The 19,105-nt window shown below is 44.3% G+C and overlaps 1 protein-coding gene across 1 annotated transcript in view; it reads left to right on the top strand.

Moving 5' to 3' along the window:
• Positions 1-17,539: 17,539 nt before the first annotated feature.
• The window catches only part of LOC124613449 (carboxyl-terminal PDZ ligand of neuronal nitric oxide synthase protein-like), a 970,717-nt gene continuing 969,151 nt past the window's right edge, over positions 17,540-19,105 (top strand). Inside the window, exon 1 of the mRNA XM_047142152.1 lies at positions 17,540-18,246. Coding sequence (XP_046998108.1) covers positions 18,139-18,246 — 108 coding nt within the window. The 5' untranslated portion in view covers positions 17,540-18,138. The remainder of the gene's footprint in view (positions 18,247-19,105) is intronic.

Consider the following 19,105-nt stretch of genomic DNA (forward strand, 5'->3'; position numbering starts at 1 on the left):
TTAGCGTTGTCTGCTCTCATTGCTTTTGTTATTAGTGGTAAAATGTGACCGAGGTCCCAGAGAAGAAAAAGTACAGCCAGCCATGGGTTATTGTTGTTACGTAGATGTCGATTTGTTTTGTGCAATGTTTCAACCGATATTTTATGGGATGTCAGAGCTTCATCCCAAATAATGGAGGTGGTAACCTGCATGAATTACCTATGTTAATTTGGTTTCAAATATTACAGATGCTGTACTTGTTGCAGGCGCAGACTGTCTCGGAATGTTTGTATGCAGAATGAGCAGAATAAGCAGTTCGCTGAGGACCCACATGCTAGCGCTGGTGTGGCAGAGTGGTCGGGAGGTCTTACGCCTATCACTGCTATATGGCAAAGGTGTCGTTTTCACAGCGGAAGGAGACATCAGTTCATTGTAGCTCATCCAATTATCGTGAAATATTTGTAAATTATATACACAAACCTACCTCGCGAATGACTCTATTACTGAAAACCAAGTCAAAATCCTTACAATAGTTCCTGAGTATTTTTAATGGCAATAGCAAAATACGTCCTTTTCTATGGTATAACTACAAATTAACGATTTTCAGAGTTTTTTCCTGTACTGGTACTGTGAAGGCTTGTTTCTTACCAAATTACATGATACTAGGAAAACGGGAAGTAGCTCATAGATTTCGATGAGTGAGTTCCCGAATATAAAAAATGGCCATTTTTGACTCCATTGACTTAGAAGCTTGAATTTTTTACACTGCCAAGGAACCGTAGATCTTCGTATTTGATATAAATTTCAACGTCATGCCTCTATCTTTCCCTGAGAAAAAGTGGACCTGACAATCGAAAACACGCACACACGCACACGCACAGAGAGAGAGAGAGAGAGAGAGAGAGAGAGACGGGCGGACAACAAAGTAATCCAATATTCCTTCAGTTTGAACCGAATAAACGACAGAATGAGAAAAACCCCAAAAGAAACGTGGTAGAAGTAAGTTTCGAGCAGTAGATAGTAGATTCCTCATTGAAGTTAGAGGTTTTACCAGGGAAGAATATTTTAAGATGTGAGACTTAGGAATCAATTAGATATTTATAATATCAATGAAAAGATTGCATCACGTGAATTGCGAGACTTATAAAGTGTCAATAAAATATTATATAAGCAGTTACGCCATTTTACATACTGCGTACAAATGGTCCAAGCATTGCAGCGGATCGACCGTCCTCAGCTGGTTCGATGCTGGCTGCCATAGATGTTGACAATGTCTACCCGAAAAAGTGCCTGTTTTCAGATGAAGCAAAATTCCACATTTCTGGAATTTTGAATCGCCATGACATTAGGATTTTAGGTTCCTAAAACCCAAAGAACGCACTAGAACAGATCCGTGGAAGCTCAAAGCATAATATTTGGTGTAGTCTAGTGCACAGTAGGTTGATAAGCCAATTTTTCTTTGTAGAGGAAACAATATTGGGCAATGTTTGCAGGTATATACTCAGACGCTCCTACCAGAGAGCGAAGAGTAGGATCCGTCCATCATCTTCCAGCATGATGGAGCAACCTCGTTGTGAGCGTACAGGATGTGTTGAATGTCACGTTTCCTGAGAGAGGGATGATTCGTGCTGGTCGTATCACATATCGCTCGCGCTCTCCCTATGTCACGCCATTTGACTACTTTCTGTGTGGTTCAGTTAAGGATCTCGTGTACCCGACTCCATTCCAGCCAATAACATTGTTACCCTTCGTTGACAAGTAAATGAACCGATCAGAGCTGTTGATGCGACAACACTTGAATATACATGGATAGAACTCTAATAACGTTGATGTACGAGCGATGTGTGGGGCATATATTGATATTGTGACATAACGGAAAAAGCCTTGACAACTGACAAATATTTTACAACAAACCATGACGCTCTATCTCTAATAGTTTCCAAGTTACTATTTTTTAAATGATAGCTTGACTTTATGGATACGCTTTAATATGTAGTAAAGTTTCTTACCGTTCCATATGCGTATGAAGCATAGGGAGACCGTAACATTATTAAAAAGGAATCCACAGTCTTGCCTGCACAGCCACTTATTAGAAATATGAGCGGTTTCGGTATCCAGTGGTATGCCATCTTCAGATAAAGCACTATCAGACTGACGGTAATGACACTTGGAACAGCTCTGCAGTTTTGCGACTAGTGTCAACACAGCTGCGCCCAGCGTAATTCTCCTCAACCAGATGGCACATTATCTGAGGATGGTATACTTCTAATATCTTTAGTAAATGACTGTGCGACCAAGATTGCTAGGGGTGGATGACAACCCAAAATCGATAGGCACATAATAAGAACACTGTTCTGACGACTGTTAAAATCAGATATTTTTATCTGTAACCGTAATTCCTCCTTCCTGAACATGAGACGTTGTTCTCCCGAAACTGAATACACTGTATTTTATACCCTCATCATGGAGAAAAATTTTGGCTAGTGGCAAATAATCGATCCTCGGTCTTCCATGTAGCTGTCAGTTAAACTGATTGCTCAGCTACAAAACTCGACTTACTATTTGTTTCATCTGAAATTATAGTAACAAGAGCTACTTTTGAACTTGCAGCATCTGATGTTGTAGAAAGTCTCGTGAACTAGTAAACCAAACTCAGCATTTTCAGTAAAGATGATCTGTTTCTTGTAACATTATTGGAAATAAAATGGGTAAGGACCATATTGACATAAAGATTCGTCTGAAACAGTTTGACTAAAGGGAATTGGACAAGAGGATGCCACGAATATATTACTGTAGGGAAGTGTGTTGTACCTGGAAACATTTGAGGCTTTCTCCTCTAGCCAGCTCTATAACAGAAGTTTCATATTATTTCTTACTCAGTTTTTAAATAATGGAAATCGCTTTTTGTGTGCTGCAGTCTTTGTTTCTAATTATGAAAACTGTTTCAGAAAATTAAGATTTTCCCCATTGCGAAACTATGTTTCAAGGTACAACATGGTCATGTACCTAGGAACACGGTATTGAAATTTAAACGCGTTATAATGGAGAAAATCTTACCAGTACTGCATTTAGTCGTCTACATTTTACATTATTATTCTACTATTACATTATTATTCCACTACGTACCAATAATAATCAGTAAGTGAAATCAAGTAAAGCAGACGTATTATGAAAAACCAGTTACAAGTTAAAATCATTTTAAAACAGAAGCTGTTCGCAACCAACAAAAATTTTTAAGACAGGTAAAATTTTTAAAATATTAACAGACAGTTTCTTTGCCACACACACACACACACACACACACACACACACACACACACACACATATATATATATATATATATATATAGGTGGCAAATGTGGCAGCACACAGTAAGTCAGTTTATTGATCAACAACACTAATGACACAATACTACTGACTACAACGTGATTCTTTTTTATTTCTGTATTTCTTCTCGTTTTAGTGCGTCTTATGTTGAACACAAAGCGATATAACCGGAAAAGAGCTTCCTGTACGATTATGATACCAATATTTATAGTTTCTTTCTACGGTAATTTTACTTATAATGCACTGACTGTGAGTGGAGTGTCATGCAGAATTTCTGATCTCCAGAGGCATAACATTATTAAATGCACACCTGGAAATATTAATTAAGTTGAAAGCAGAGTTTAATATCTGTCCTCAGTCAGTCACAGTTTTTAATAATATGGTTCTGCGGTTTGCGCTAGAGGAAACATGAAGTGGCTCGTTGGATGAAAGCGAAACAAAGACAAATGGCGGCTGAAAGGAATCGCCGCAGATGGGATCCCAGGGTGAGAAAGAGTGAGCCGCCCCAGCCTGCCGAAGACAGATTTCACGTCGGAGGACTCTGCTCAAAGAGTCACTGGTTCAATGCCGAACGGCCAGAGCACAATGGGGACGCAGTGAAAGGCGACCACACGACAAAGGAAACGCCCGTGATGAGAACGGGTATGAAAGGTGCCTCTCGATGCGTTGAAAGCTGGCTCTGTGCGTAATCGTTGCCCTGAAGAGCAACAATGCACCACAAGTGCACATTTTTGGAAAAACTTTTATACTCCTCTAATTACTATAGGTACTCCCGCCATTCCACGATATAGTTCTCAGAAAATCCACAGCTTTTAATTAAAGTAGCTTTTTCTTTGCAGCATAAACTTTCACAAGGACGACGTAAGATTGTGCAATATCTTCAAAATGTTCAGATAAAATGATATACCCTGTAAGGAAAGGTGGGTGATAAACAAAACGTACTTTTAACCAAGAAAAAACAATAAGAACAGGAGCCAAAGAACCAAGTTCTTAGCTTAAAATGTTTTATGAGGTCTCCCTCTCTCATACAGTTCAATTTTTACGTCGAAGAAATAATGACGTAAGTAAAAGATTCAAGATTGAAATTACAATTCAGAGCCAACGTATATCAATGAGCGGATTCGCTGATAACATTGCTGTCCTCGCCGATAGCGAGGAAGAATTACAGAACATACAGAAGGGAATGAATAGTCTACTGATCATAGTAGACGGACTGAGAATAAACCGAAGAAGGAAGAAAGTAATGAGGAGTAGCTGAAATCAGATTACTGAGAAACTTACTATGAATCCTGGGGACTGCGAAGTTGCCAAACTGATGGGATTGTACTACCTTAGAGGCAAAATAACGTATGACGGTCGAAGCGGGGAGTACACAGAAAGTGAACTAGCCCAGGCAAAGACGGCATTCCTGAGGACAATAAATGTATTTGTATCAAACATTGGCCTCAATTTGAGGAAGAAATTTCTAAGCGTACACGTTTGGAGCGCAGCATTTTTATGGTATTGAATCATGGACTATGGGATAACCGAAAACGGAGACAACCGAAATGTTTCAGTCATAGTGCTATAAATGGGTGCTGAAAATTAGATGAACTACACTAAAACGCCAAAGAAACTGGTATAGGCATGCGTATTCAAATACAGGGATACGTAAAAATGCAGAATACGTCGCTACGACCGGCAAAGCCTCTACAAGACAACAGAGGCTCTGTAAAGGTGTGGGGCGTTGCAGCCGACACGTCTCTGACAGGTAACACGTACGTAGCCATCCTGTCCCACCACCTGCATCCATTCATGTCTATTGGGCATTCCGACGGACTTTGACGATTCCAGCAGGAGAATGCGACACACAACACGTCAAGAACTGCTACAGAGTGGCTCTTCTGAGTTTTAACATTCCTGTTGGCCATCAAACTCCCCAGACATGAACATTATCTAGGAAGCCTTGCACCGTGCTGTTCGGAAGAGATCTCAACCATCTCGTACTCTTACGGATTTATTGACAACCCTGCAGAATTCATGGCGTCATTTCCCACCAGCACTACTCCAGACATTAGTCGAGGGCGTGCTATGTCGTTTTGCCGCACTTCTCCGTGCTCGTGGGGGTCCGACAGGGTTTTAGGCAGGTGTACCAGTTTCTTTGACTCTTCAGTGTATTAACAAATGAAAAGACGACCACAGAAACGGGAAGGAATGAAATTTGTGGAAAACACTGGGAGGAAGACGGGGTGAGATGATAGGACCTGTGTTAATGCATCAGGCAGAAACCTCCATGATACTACAAGGAGCTGTAGAGAGTAAAAACTGTAGAGGTTAAAAACCGTTGTGGAAGACAGCGATGGGAATACATCCTGGAAATAACTGAAGATGTTGGTTCTAAGTGCTGAGATGAAAATGAAAAGAATGTTGAAGTCAGCGACTCTATTACAGAATTTATAAAGTAATTTTTCTACTTCAGTCACTTTCTACTAATATTTTTTAGCACAACGTGTTTCGAGAGCGTGCTGTCATCATCAGGTGCTTTGGACGCAATTTAGGTACACACTGACTGTATGGGAATACGTCACTGTCACATCAAGAAAATAGATTACATCACTCGTCAAGATCAATCCATGGTAAAAAATTAACGTAGATATGACTGTAAAGCACTCTAAGAAGCCAGTGTGCATGTAAATACGCTGGTGTCCAAAATTAAAGCAATAAATCACTATTTCCCCGTCCTGTGTCTAATTAACGATACGATCATTCAGACTGTCAATAGATCTCCGTACGATCGTGTTCTGCAAGGAAGATGACATTTCGGTCAACGGAAAACCACCCCAATGATGACGTTAGGGCACCTACACTATGTGATCAAAAGTATCCGGATATCCCCGAAAGCATACGTTTTTCATATTGGGTGCATTGTGCTGCCACCTACTGCCACGTCCTCCATATCAGCGACCTCAGTAATCATTAAAAATCGTGAGAGAGCAAAATGGGGCGGTTCGCGGAACTCACGGACTTCGATCGTCGTCGGGTCATTGGGTGTCACTTGTGTTACACGTCTGTAACATCCCTAGGTCCACTGTTTCCGATGTGATAGTGAAATGGAAACGTGAAGGGACACGTACAGCACAAAAGAGTACATGCTGACCTCGTCTGTTGACTGACAGAGACCGCCGACAGTTGAAGAAGGTCGTAATGTGTAATAGCAAGAAATCTATCCAGGAAATCACAGAGGAATTCCTAACTGCATCAGGATCCACTGCAAGTACTATGACAGGTAGCGGGAGGTGGGAAAACTTGGATTTCATGGTCGAGCGGCTGCTTATAGGCCACACATCACGCCGGTAAATACCAAACGACGCCTCGCTTGGCGTAAGGAGCGTAAAAATTGGACGACTGGACAGTGGAAAAATGTTGTGTGGAGAGAAGAATCACGGTAAACAACGTGGCGATCCGATGTCAGGGTGTGGGTATGGCGAAGCCGTGTTATAATGCCAACAGTAAAATTCGGATGCGGTAGTGTTATAGTGCGGTCATGTTTTTCATGGAGAAGGCTTGCACCCTTGTTCTGCGTGGCATTATCATAGCACAGGCCTATGCATCTTCACGATCGAGCACCTGATCATAATACACGGCCTGAGGCGGAGTGGTTACACGACAGTAACATCCCTGAATGGACTGGCCTGCACAGAGTCCTGACCTGAATCCTATAGAACACCTTTGGGATGTTTTGGAACGCCGACTTGGTGCCAGGCCTCACCGACCGGCATCGATACCTCTCCTCAGTGCAGCACTCCGTGAAGAATGGGCTTCAGTTCCCCAAGAAACCTTCGAGCACCTGACTAAAAGTACTCCTGCGAGAGTGGAAGCTGTCATCAAGGGTAAGGGTGGGCCACCACCATACTGAATTCCAGCATTACCGATGGAGGGCGCCACGAACTTGTAAGTCATTTTTAGCCAGGTGTCCGGTTACTTTTGATTAGATAGTGTATCAAATCACCGAACACCTCTTCATAAAATTGTGCTAGTACCGGAAAGGTTTAATTGCAGTCATCTATCGTGAAGAGATCTTGGAGCTCATGTACGGTTGTTGCGAGTAGCTGTGCGCCCAGCCGTCGTCTTGATGGACGATAATGCTCGACATCACAGAGCACCGAGTGTTTGACGTTTTCTTGGAGATGGAAGATGCGGCACGCATGGAATGGCCTGCTGACTCTCCCGATTTAAATCCGATAGAGCATGTCGGGGATGCACTAGGGAGACAGGTCGGATCACGTCAACATCCACCAACCACTCTCCAAGACTCGCGACCAGTTCCGGAGGAAGAATGGGCGTTATTGCGTCAACATTACACTCATGACGTTATTCACAGCATACTCTGTAGTTGTCAGGCGTGTATTACTACCACAGGTGGTCACATCACACAGTGAGCACATGCAATTGTTGGAAGGCGTGCGCAAATCTGTTAAGTTGGAGAAAACGAGCATTTTCGTCTATTGTTATACTTGTTGCAGTTGTTTACATTCTGTGTAACTTCCATGGTTTATACTTTGCTATCATCTGATCGTACTGTTTTGTGGGAAAATAAACGCAACCTGGCAGAATTTCCGTTTGCTATTTTAATTCTGGAAGCCAGCGTATTAGCAAAATGTAGCTGAACAGGAAAAATTAGTTTGTAAATAAAAGTTAGTGATAAATCACAGCCCTAAAATTGTAAATAGTAAGCTAACTTAAACGTGTTGCCAGGCACCACTACATGTTGGATATTAAAAGATGTATAGTAAAATAATTGTCTTTTGTTTTACTGAGGTTGACTAACATGAACAGAGGAGAAATGTTTTGTTAAAAACATAACATTCAGTTGCAAAAGACGGATAATATTTGTTCCAGCATGTTAAACGTTATTGATGTATTATTTGTGTATCTTAAGAGAACTGTGATTTCCATGAATTTGTTATTTATTTTGTTGCTAATAGAAGCTTGTTATCATTAATGTCAAGTGTCGTTTCTGGAATGTGCAGCTTTAGTCAGTCCACACAAATACCGTCTCCCATGCGGCGCCCAGTGTGAGAAAAAGTGTTAGTTTGCTTCCCATTACGAATAAAATCATTTTTAAAGCGGAATTTTACGTGCCTGTTCAACAGAACGGTCCCAGATTGGTCTAGTGCGATAATGGATTTATGGACGTGTATTAACAGGGATAGTAAAACATGACGAATAACGAGTTCTCCGACAGCAACAGCATAGCCCTGGCTCTCGTTAGCTACTACAGCTATGAAATACAGCAGCTTGATTGCTGATGAAGTACTAGTTATTCTGCGTGCGATGCTGTCACTGTTAATACATATTACTCAAACACATATCGCTCTACACTAATCTGCGACTCTTATTTCGAATGTGGACGTAAAATTGCACTTAATAACCATTTTATTTGTAATGGGGAACAAACTGACAATGGGCGTTGCATGAAAGACGCGGTAAGCAGTCCTTGTTTGGGCTGACTCCAGCTGCACATTACAGAAACGAAATCGAAAACATCTGACGGAACACCAGAAAAAATGCACCTGACGGATCTTAGGAGACCCACCCCAGATACCGAATCGTTGTAATGAAGCTTACTGTGTACCGACTGCTACAGTGCAGTCTGTATACACTGCAGGACGCTGAAACGTCCTAGATATGTTGATAATTCGATGGGCTCGCTAATTATGCTGCAAAAATAGTAGTTCCACCTTCTGCCATCAGGTGATAAAAAATGGTTCTGTAAGTGGTCAAAATGTGAAATGTCTCTTGATGAAGTTGTTGCAGCTATAGCCGACCCTGCAGCACATACCTCAAATTCTGCAGCCAGTGCTCGGGATGTGTCACGTTAATTGTCTCTTCCCCGGTTAACAGTTCAAAGAGTTTTGCGGCGCGTTTTACACTGGTATCGCTACAAGATTCGGGATGTGCAAGAAATGAAGACCCGAGATAGACTACAGCGAGGTGACTTTGTCCTTAGTTTTTCGTCACGCTTGGAAATGGATAACATGTGGCTGGCGAATATTGTTTGGACGGACGAGACACATTTTATAGTGCACAGTGTCGTGAATGCTCAAAACTGTTGCATATGGTGCTCTACTAAGCCACGTGTTGTACAGGAATATCAATTGGGCTCAGCCTAAGTTACCGTGTGGTGTGTTTTCACGAGCTTATTCACTCTCGGTCCACTTTTCTTTGGAGATGACACCTCACGGTCGTGTTAGGTGTACAGTGACGTCTGCACTGTGCAGCACGTAGTTCCAGCTCAGCAAGAAATGAACTGTGTCCACATCATTATTTTCACCCAAGATGGGGCGACACCACATGTCGCTTGCTGGATGAAACTTTTGCTTCGAGAAAACTTCAGTAGTGACCGTATCATCTCTAGGTAATTTCAAGATGTGTGGCCTCCCAAATCTCCCGACTTAAATCCATGTGACTCCCGGTTCTGGGGATACCTGAGAGATAGTGTCTATCAGATATGTATCCGGGTTCTTCCTGATGAGAAGAACAGTATTCGACGACATATCACTCTGATTAAACAGGATATGCTGCGAGGTTCAAATGGTTCAAACGGCTCTGAGCACTATGGGACTCAACTGCTGTGGTCATCAGTCCCCTAGAACTTAGAACTACTTAAACCTAACTAACCTAAGGACATCACACACACCCATGCCCGACGCAGGATTCGAACCTGTGACCGTAGCAGCAGCGCGGCTCCGGACTGGAGCGCCTAGAACCGCACGGCCACCGCGGCCGGCTATGCTGCGAGGAAATGTCGACCATCCCGTGTTAAGGATGCAGAGTCGGTAGACAATGCAAGTTGCAGCTTGTGACCATATCCTAATAAAAGATTCAGAACCGCCGTTATCATGTGTTTAAGCGCTCCTCCCCTTTTCCTGCACCCTCACCACATTCTGATTCCTTATAGTACAATATTTTCATCTGTTGGTAGATAGTGGAAGTATTATTTTTCACCATATTTCTGGAGTGCACTCATTAATGAACATACTTACGATGTTTCAGCATCCTGAGAAGTACACAGCCCGCACTGCACCACTCGGAACCCCACAGCACCCGGAACCCTGTTCAAAATGGAATATAAAATTAGCGAACACGAAGGACATAGACGGAAACTATGGATAAGTAGTCGTGCTAGATGGGAGTGTGAGTCAGCCAAGCAGCATTCAAAATGGCTCTGAGCACTATGGGACTTAACTTCTGAGGTCATCGGTCCCCTAGAGCTTAGAACTACTTAAACCAGACTAACCTAAAGACATCACACACATCCATGCCCGAGGCAGGATTCGAACCTGCGACCGTAGCGGTCGCGCGGTTCCAAACTGAAGCGCGTAGAACCGCTCGGCCACCAGCGGCCGGCCCGGAACCCTGTCATTTTCACTAAAACCACCCAGCATGAAACTCATCTGCAGTTGTCTGTCTGACTTTCTGCATGTGATACTAATTCACGCCACTCTGATAAAGAAGTAACAAGCACGGAACTCAAAAATAACGAAAATAATTGCAGAAGATAGCAGCTTTCACATTTCACCTTTCGATAGCAACTGTTACATTTCCCAGCAGGGGAACTGACTGAGCAATTTTTAATCTTTACTAAAGCAATTAGTTTCTGCTATGTAGTTAAGCTTCTCTTGGGAGAGAAAATATTAGGAATAGTACAGAGCCTGTGCCATCTCGGAGACGAGCCAGCTTACACGATGCTAGCGGGCGACCCTTTGTTACTGTGATAATAGCCCCTTCGTTACGCGTCTAGCTCTTAGGAGAAACTTGTGAAGCCAGGCGCTGCTCCCCACGTATGGTAGGCAACAATTTGGGCTCCGGACTGGCCAGTGACACTTCCAGGCACGTTGCTCTTGTTTAGAAGGCCAGAACTATTGTCGGCCATGTTCCAAGTTACTAAGAAGCTCAGCCGACAGGCTGTTGGCACGCCGATTGGTTGCAAACAGGCTCTCCATTCTTGAGTGGATCATCTCCAATTACCGCGCTGTCGAGGGGACGTTAAACACTAATCATCCTTCTCATCTTTCTTGTGCGGGAACGTCCAGTTTTTTTGTTTTCAAAATTCCCTTACTAGAGGATTTTGGCGAGTCGATCTCCACTCGTTGGGTGAGCACTGGCTATGTGTTTTAATTGGCTGTTACGTGTCACTATTACATGTCTAGGTACAGTTTTCTGCAGAGAAGCGTTAAGAAGAGTGGAGAAGCGACGTTTTCCGACATGCTGGTTCAGACTGAGACAGGCACACACCCCTTGGCAGCGCTTTACGCCGGGAGCAGTCTCTGCTTTCAACTCTGATGGCGACTCTTAATTGACAAGCGCTGCTTTGCTCTAATGGTTGAGGTGAAAGGGAGGTTGACAAGATGTGTATTCGAGTAAGCGTTATTATTCGTTAACGGATTCTTCGGGGACTCGTAATTTACTCAGTTCCACGTCGATTTAAATAATTATTTCCTTTGATTCACTAGTGGACGTTAGCTTGGTGAATTGAGTCCACACGTTTTCGAACTGTTTTTCATGTTGAGCCACGTCCGTAACGTTAACGTCTTGCATATCTGGTTAACGTCCTCAAGTATATAACATGGCCTAGCAATTATTTCTGCCCCACCGGTAACGTAAATTTGACTGCGATTTGCGATGACAATTTTCATTTAATTTTAGGAGTTCCCTGCTACCCACATGCAAGTGTTAAATGTATAGTCACAATAGTTATGTCCCATGTTCATTAACGATTTTCTTTCTTTTTCGTATTTAAATATTCTTTACATTTCTTTTCTCAAAAATGGTTCAAATGGCTCTGAGCACTATGGGACTCAACTGCTGTGGTCATAAGTCCCCTAGAACTTAGAACTACTTAAACCTAACTAACCTAGGGACAGCACACAACACCCAGCCATCACGAGGCAGAGAAAATCCCTGACCCCGCCGGGAATCGAACCCGGGAACCCGGGCGTGGGAAGCGAGAACGCTACCGCACGACCACGAGATGCGGGCATTTCTTTTCTCAGTTGTGTGCTCGTGGGGCATATTATACTTGGCAAATCTGGACTTAACTGTTCCTAATCAGCAGTTAGATAATCCTTGGCCATATCCTTTAATAATTCGTGCAGGAGTGGCACCCATCACCCATAGTTCATTTATGAGAGCTTTTCTGTGTTATCCGTTGCGCGAAATTTTTACATTACGTATCTGGACACTTGGGGAGCGTTTTGGTTCCCGAAAATCCACAATTGATCAAGTTAACTGGAGGTCCACAACGGGGAACTTGCAATAAGACATGTCCAGTAGCTTGATCCACGTCTAAATGAAACTAATACTAGTATTCTACTAATTATCTATGGATTCAGAACCATTCGTTCTATAGGGCTAACACATTATTTGTAACAGGTGCGTGCATTCAAACACTTCAGAACAATTCCTTTGCTCTGCTCAATGTCACATGACGTGACATCAGAAGGATTGTGCTGTTGTGGGAGTTACTGCGCAAAGAATCTTCAGGCTGCTGCTAGTGGCATGGACCACAAGCACCACCGGGAAACAACCGATGCGGTTGAACAATAATAATTTGGATTCCCTTTCTCGACATCTGCTTTCAGTACCTGCCAATGACCATGGCCCACTTTCTTACCCAGTAAGTACACTTCCCACAAAAAGCACGGAATAATAGCCTTTTATAGTGAATTTCGGTTGTCTTCAGCCATCCTGGAGCACCAATGGAACCCTGAGGAAGATCCCGGCAGAGGGATAGAAACGTCGAAGAGTGAAGACGTTTTAACAGAAATACGACACGGCGTAACGACTTAGAAGATTTTATCGTTACAGATGATTATCTCAATGAAAAGACATTGGCGATGGGATGTACATTTAAAAGCATAGTGAGAATTAGACGATGTGATCTCTCAATGAGTGTGAGTGTGGACTGGGACATGAGTTCATGAGTTTTCGGAACATTGTTGGATGGGAAAGGAGAGAACTGTTAGCTGAGCTGCAGATATTAGAATGGGAATTGGATGCTAGCAGGGCGAGAAAAGGGGCGGTTTGGATGGGACGGGTATGTTAGGTTATGGTTGGAAGGAGGTCTAAACCACTTGGGGATGAGTTCACGATGTCGGAGGGGAAGGCGTTTAACATTCCGTTGGGAAAGGATACGGCACGCATGAGGATGAAGGAAGGCAGGAGATGTTGATACAGGCACTGTAGGTGGCCAGGTTTCTCGATGATGCGGGGAAAACAGTAGGGCTTTGGGACTCAACTTTTCAGACCAAGATGCAGAGGTCATCCAGACATGTAAGGAGATTTTAGCTCTTCCATTAGCAACCTTTTTTTCCACAATGAATGTCACTGAGGTTTGGTTATTTTAATTAATGCAATAGAAGTAACAATATGAAAAATATTTTACCCGTCGTTTTGTTTTTCAGTCCGGGAAGGAGGGTTATTCGTAAGTACCTTTGTGGTTTCAGAAGACGGCTTTGCGAAAACTACGAAAAGCAGACGCTCATCATCGTATAGAGCGGATCTCCAAGTTCATAATTCACCCTACAGTGCTCAACATAGGGACCATTAATGACACGTGCTTGCGGTTCATTGACACGAACTGTGCGGGAAAGCGTGACAGCAGCCTGTTTTGCGTATATGTTCACTGGGTTGTCTATCAGCTGGCGCAAATCAATTCGTTGCGAAAATATGGAGCGGAGTGGAGCAGAGTGTTAAAAATAAAAAACCTTAAAACAGCAAAACTTACTACTACTATCTGCAATAATCCGTCCATCCGCGCATGCGTGTCCGAAGGTTAATTGCATCGTAATTTGGAATAACACAGGCAGTGAAATACCTTTTTTATCTGACATATTTGTCCGACGACATCGAGCAAGCGCCTTTCAAGTAAAACATCTCTCTAGTACGTGAATATGCATAAAGGATGTACAAATATGTATTCTAGACAAATCGTTGACTACACATGGAAGTTTAGGTGTAGCCGCTCGCGATAAGGGGGAAATAAGGGTTCGACTATCAGTCCGGAACAGATTTTCATTTTCGTGATTCCATTTTACAGGTGATTGTTGTCTATATTCGCACGTTTCATGTACATTAAAGCGCCAAAGAAACTGGTGTAGGCATTCGTATTCAAATAGAGATATACGTAAACTGGCAGAATACGGCACCGCAGTGGGCAACGCCTCTATAAGACAACAAGTGTCTGGCGCATTTGTTATGTCTGTTACTGCTGCTACAATAGTAGGTTATCAAGATTTAATTGAGATTGAACGTAGTGTTATAGTCGGCGCACGAGAGATGGGACACAGCATCTCCGAGGTGGCAATTAAGTGGGGATTTTCCCGTACGACTATTTGACGAGTGTACCGAGAATATCAGGAATCCGGTAAAACATCAAATCTCCGACATCGCTGCGGCCGTAAAAAGATCTTGCCAGAACTGGACCAACGACGACTGAAGAGAATCGTTCAACCCTTCCGCAAACTGCAGAAAATTTCACTGTTGGGCCATCAATAAGTGTCAGCGTGCGAACAATTCAACGAAACATCATCTATATGAGTTTTCGGAGCCGTCCATTCATGTCCACTGTGCATTCTGACGGACTTGGGCTGTTCGACCAGGACAATGCGACACCCCACACGTCCAGAACTGGTATAGAGTGGCTCCAGGAACACTTTTCTCAGTTTAATCACTTCCGCTGGCCACCAAACTCCCCAGACATGAACATAATTGAGCTTGTCTGGGATGCCTTGCAACGTGCTGTTTGGAAGTGATATCTATCCCGTCGTACTCTCACTGATTTATGGGCAGCCCTGCAGGATTCATGGTGTAAGTTTCCTCCAGCACTACTTCAGATATTAGTCGAGTCCATGCCACGTCGTGTTTCGGCACTTCTACGTGCACGTGCGGGCCCTGTGATTGGTGCTACAGAACAGTCATTTTGAGGCAAATATCTAACTGCGAAAATCAGAGGCAACCAGAGCAAATGGTTCAAATGGCTCTGAGCACTGTGGGACTTTACATCTGAGATCATTAGTCACCCAGAACTTAGAAATACTTAAACCTAACTAACTTAAGGACATCACACACATCCATGCCCGAGGCTGGATTCGAACCTACGACAGTAGCAGTCGCACGGTTCCAGACTGAAGCACCTAGAACCACTCGGCCACAGCGGCCGGCTCAGCCAGATCATATTAACGATCTCCTGTCTAAGATGAATTTTTCGTAAGACATGGTTTTTCGCTGGAAATTAAAAAGTAGTTATTGTACGAGAAACTTTCAAGGCTGGAGCCTAGTACCTACCACTGCCCTCAAAAAAAAAATGGCTCTGAGCACTATGGGACTTAACATCTGTGGTCATCAGCCCCCTAGAACTTAGAACTACTTAAACCTAACTAACCTAAGGACATCACACACATCCATACCCGAGGCAGGATTCGAACCTGCGGCCGTAGCAGTCGCGCGGTTCCGGACTGAGCGCCTAGAACCGCAAGACCACCGCGGCCGGCCCACTGCCCTCCTCCATGCAAATGGTACCATGGTAGAAAGTCCTTCAGCGTATCATTCTTGGCAAGTGTGGATTCCAACTTTATGTTAAAACAAGTTATTTTAGTGTTTTAGTTAGGTTGACAGTAGGATTATGGACTGTGAGGTAAGAGACTCGAGGCAGAAAGCTGGGGTGATTTTTAGTATGATTACTATATTTTCGTGGAATTGATGGTTACACATCTACATCTACATCTACATCTACATGATTACTCTGCAATTCACATTTAAGTGCTTGGCAGAGGGTTCATCGAACCACAATCATACTATCTCTCTACCATTCCACTCCCGAACAGCACGCGGGAGAAACGAACACCTAAACCTTTCTGTTCGAGCTCTGATTTCTCTTATTTTATTTTGATGATCATTCCTACCTATGTAGGTTGGGCTCAACAAAATATTTTCGCATTCGGAAGAGAAAGTTGGTGACTGAAATTTCCTAAATAGATCTCGCCGCGACGAAAAAACGTCTTTGCTTTAATGACTTCCATCCCAACTCGCGTATCATATCTGCCACACTCTCTTCCCTATTACGTGATAATAGAAAACGAGCTGTCCTTTTTTGCTCCCTTTCGATGTCCTGGTAAGGATCCCATTCCGCGCAGCAATATTCTAACAAAGGACGAACGAGTGTAGTGTAAACTGTCTCTTTAGTGGACTTGTTGCATCTTCTAAGTGTCCTGCCAATGAAACGCAACCTTTGGCTCGCCTTCCCCACAATATTATCTATGTGGCCTTCCCAACTGAAGATGTTCGTAATTTTAACACCCAGGTACTTGGTTGAAGTGACAGCCTTGAGAATTGTACTATTTATCGAGTAATCGAATTCCAACGGATTTCTTTTGGAACTCATGTGGATCACCTCACACTTTTCCTTATTTAGCGTCAACTGCCACCTGCCACACCATACAGCAATCTTTTCTAAATCGCTTTGCAACTGATACTGGTCTTCGGATGACCTTACTAGACGGTAAATTACAGCATCATCTGCGAAAAACCTAAGAGAACTGCTCAGATTGTCACCCAGGTCATTTATATAGATACATAGATACATTTATATAGATACATAGATATGTAGATATATAGATACACAAGGAGAGAAGACTGTTAAGATGGATTTGAAGGGATCGCTGGTATGGTGGCTGCATTTTTTTTTCTCCGCTCCTAGAAGAGCAACGGGCTATATTTTATTTCCTTCGTTGAGGATGTTGTCACAGCCAGAATTAAAATATTGTCTATATGTAACAAATGTAAGTGTTTTATGTGCGTATGAGTTTCTAAATAGTGGTGGTTTCATTGAGTGAGAACTACAGATACGCTGTACGTCTCTGGAGTGAGTTCAGTGTCAGCAATGAGTAGTTTGCTGTGCGGCACAGTCTGACATCCCTACCTCTCTCTCCAGAGACAGAGGTGACGCTAGTCCTTCATCCTATTCCACCGAGGCGTGGCCGTTGCTCCGAGTTGTTATGAAGCAGATCCGACTGCTTGTAGCGCGACAATTTTACATGCAATTAATTACCGCCCGCAGCCTCCGCGCATCTCGCGGCTGTGGCGCGTGTGCCTCGCAGTTGGGCAGTGCGCCGCCGGATGGCAGCAGCGTCGCGCGGCCGGGCGCGGGCCTGCTCGAGCGCGCGCTCGCTCCCCCAGTAGCGGCGTGCTGCCTGCCGCGGACGCGCGTGGTGGCTGGTCGCGGGTGTCTGGCGTCCGAGAGTGGCCGGCGTCGCGGTCGCGTGCTCTGTGTGTGCCCGCAGGAGGACGGTTGCCGGCGCGCGGCACCTCTGCTTCCGGCCGACAGCGCCGTTGTCCAGAACGACTGCGGCGGCGCTCGATCTGAAAATTCTGTGTTATTGTCATCGTGGTTACTACTTGTGTAATTTTCGAGGAGACAGTCGTTCGTAGTGGTGTCGTCGCGTAGCGGGTAGCGTAGTTGGTAAATTATTAATCCCGTGGCTGCTCCAGGGGATGTAACGTGAGGGAAGCGTGGAAGGAGTCAGTGGCGTCGTTGAGAGTCGGTCCCGGTGTCGGAGAAGAGCGAGTTGCATCGGTGAGGGTCTTGCGCTGCGCGACTGCGTTTCGCGTAGCCGAGAGCGGCAGAAGCAGAAGAATAGGCTGGCCGGCGGGGGCGACGAGCCTAGGGCTATTTCTGTTGGCCGTGTCGCGTCGCGCCAGCGTTGCCAGAAGCGTAGCGTCGGCGTCAGCGTCGGCGTCGGCGTGGCCCGCGGGAGAGCGTCAGGCGGACACAGCCGGTGACAGCCGCCGCCATGCCGTCCAAGAAGCAGTACAACCTGGTGCAGAACGATGACTACGACACCAGGATACCGCTCCACTCCGAAGAGGCCTTCCAGCACGGCATCACCTTCCAGGCAAAGGTAGGTGGTACCACAGAAGTTATTCCATCCATTTCTCTGGTTGGTTGGTTGGCTGACTCCGGGGAGGGCACTAAGCAGTGAGGTTCATCGGTCCGATCCCCATAGATAACGATGGGGAACGAAGTCGGTAGTGCCCTTTCACAGGGACCACCCGGCGTTTACCTGAAACGATGTAGGGGAAATCACGGAAAACTTAAATCAGGATGGCTGGACACGGGTTTGAACCGTCATCCTATCGAACACGAGCCCAGCGTGCTAACGACTGCGCTAGGTCCACTTATCCGCTTTGGAAACGTCTACGTATATAAGAATCAAGTAAGCCTCCATCTTCAGATTTATAAGGTTTCATAGCGATCCAGGAAATATTTGTTTTGTTATAAGTCCAGTCATGGATCACAAATATTTCTTTTAGCCAGGCAGTTCATTTCAGGCATCTATGACTATCTTCATAAAAATGGTTCAAATGGCTGTGAGCACTGTGGGACTTAACATCTGAGGTCATCAGTCCCCTAGAACTCACAACTACTTAAACCTAACTAACCTAAGGACATCACACACATCCATGCCCGAGGCAGGATTCGAACCTGCCACCGTAGCGGTCGCGCGGTTCCAGACTGAAGCGCCTAGAACCGCTCGGCCACAACGAGCGGCCTGACCATCTTCATAATTCATGCCATTACGTTTGTAAATGGTACAACCACATTAATCAGCCTCACAAGCTTCGTCATAAAATCTTGAAATTTTCTGAGTGCCATGGGTACTATTACACCAGTCATATTAACACTTTAAAGAAAGAAAGTTAATCGAAAACTTTACAGCACACATTCTCAATTATCTCGCAAGCGACTTAACGGATCTA

Source organism: Schistocerca americana, chromosome 4, assembly GCF_021461395.2.
Source record: "Schistocerca americana isolate TAMUIC-IGC-003095 chromosome 4, iqSchAmer2.1, whole genome shotgun sequence".
Classification (NCBI taxonomy): domain Eukaryota; kingdom Metazoa; phylum Arthropoda; class Insecta; order Orthoptera; family Acrididae; genus Schistocerca; species Schistocerca americana.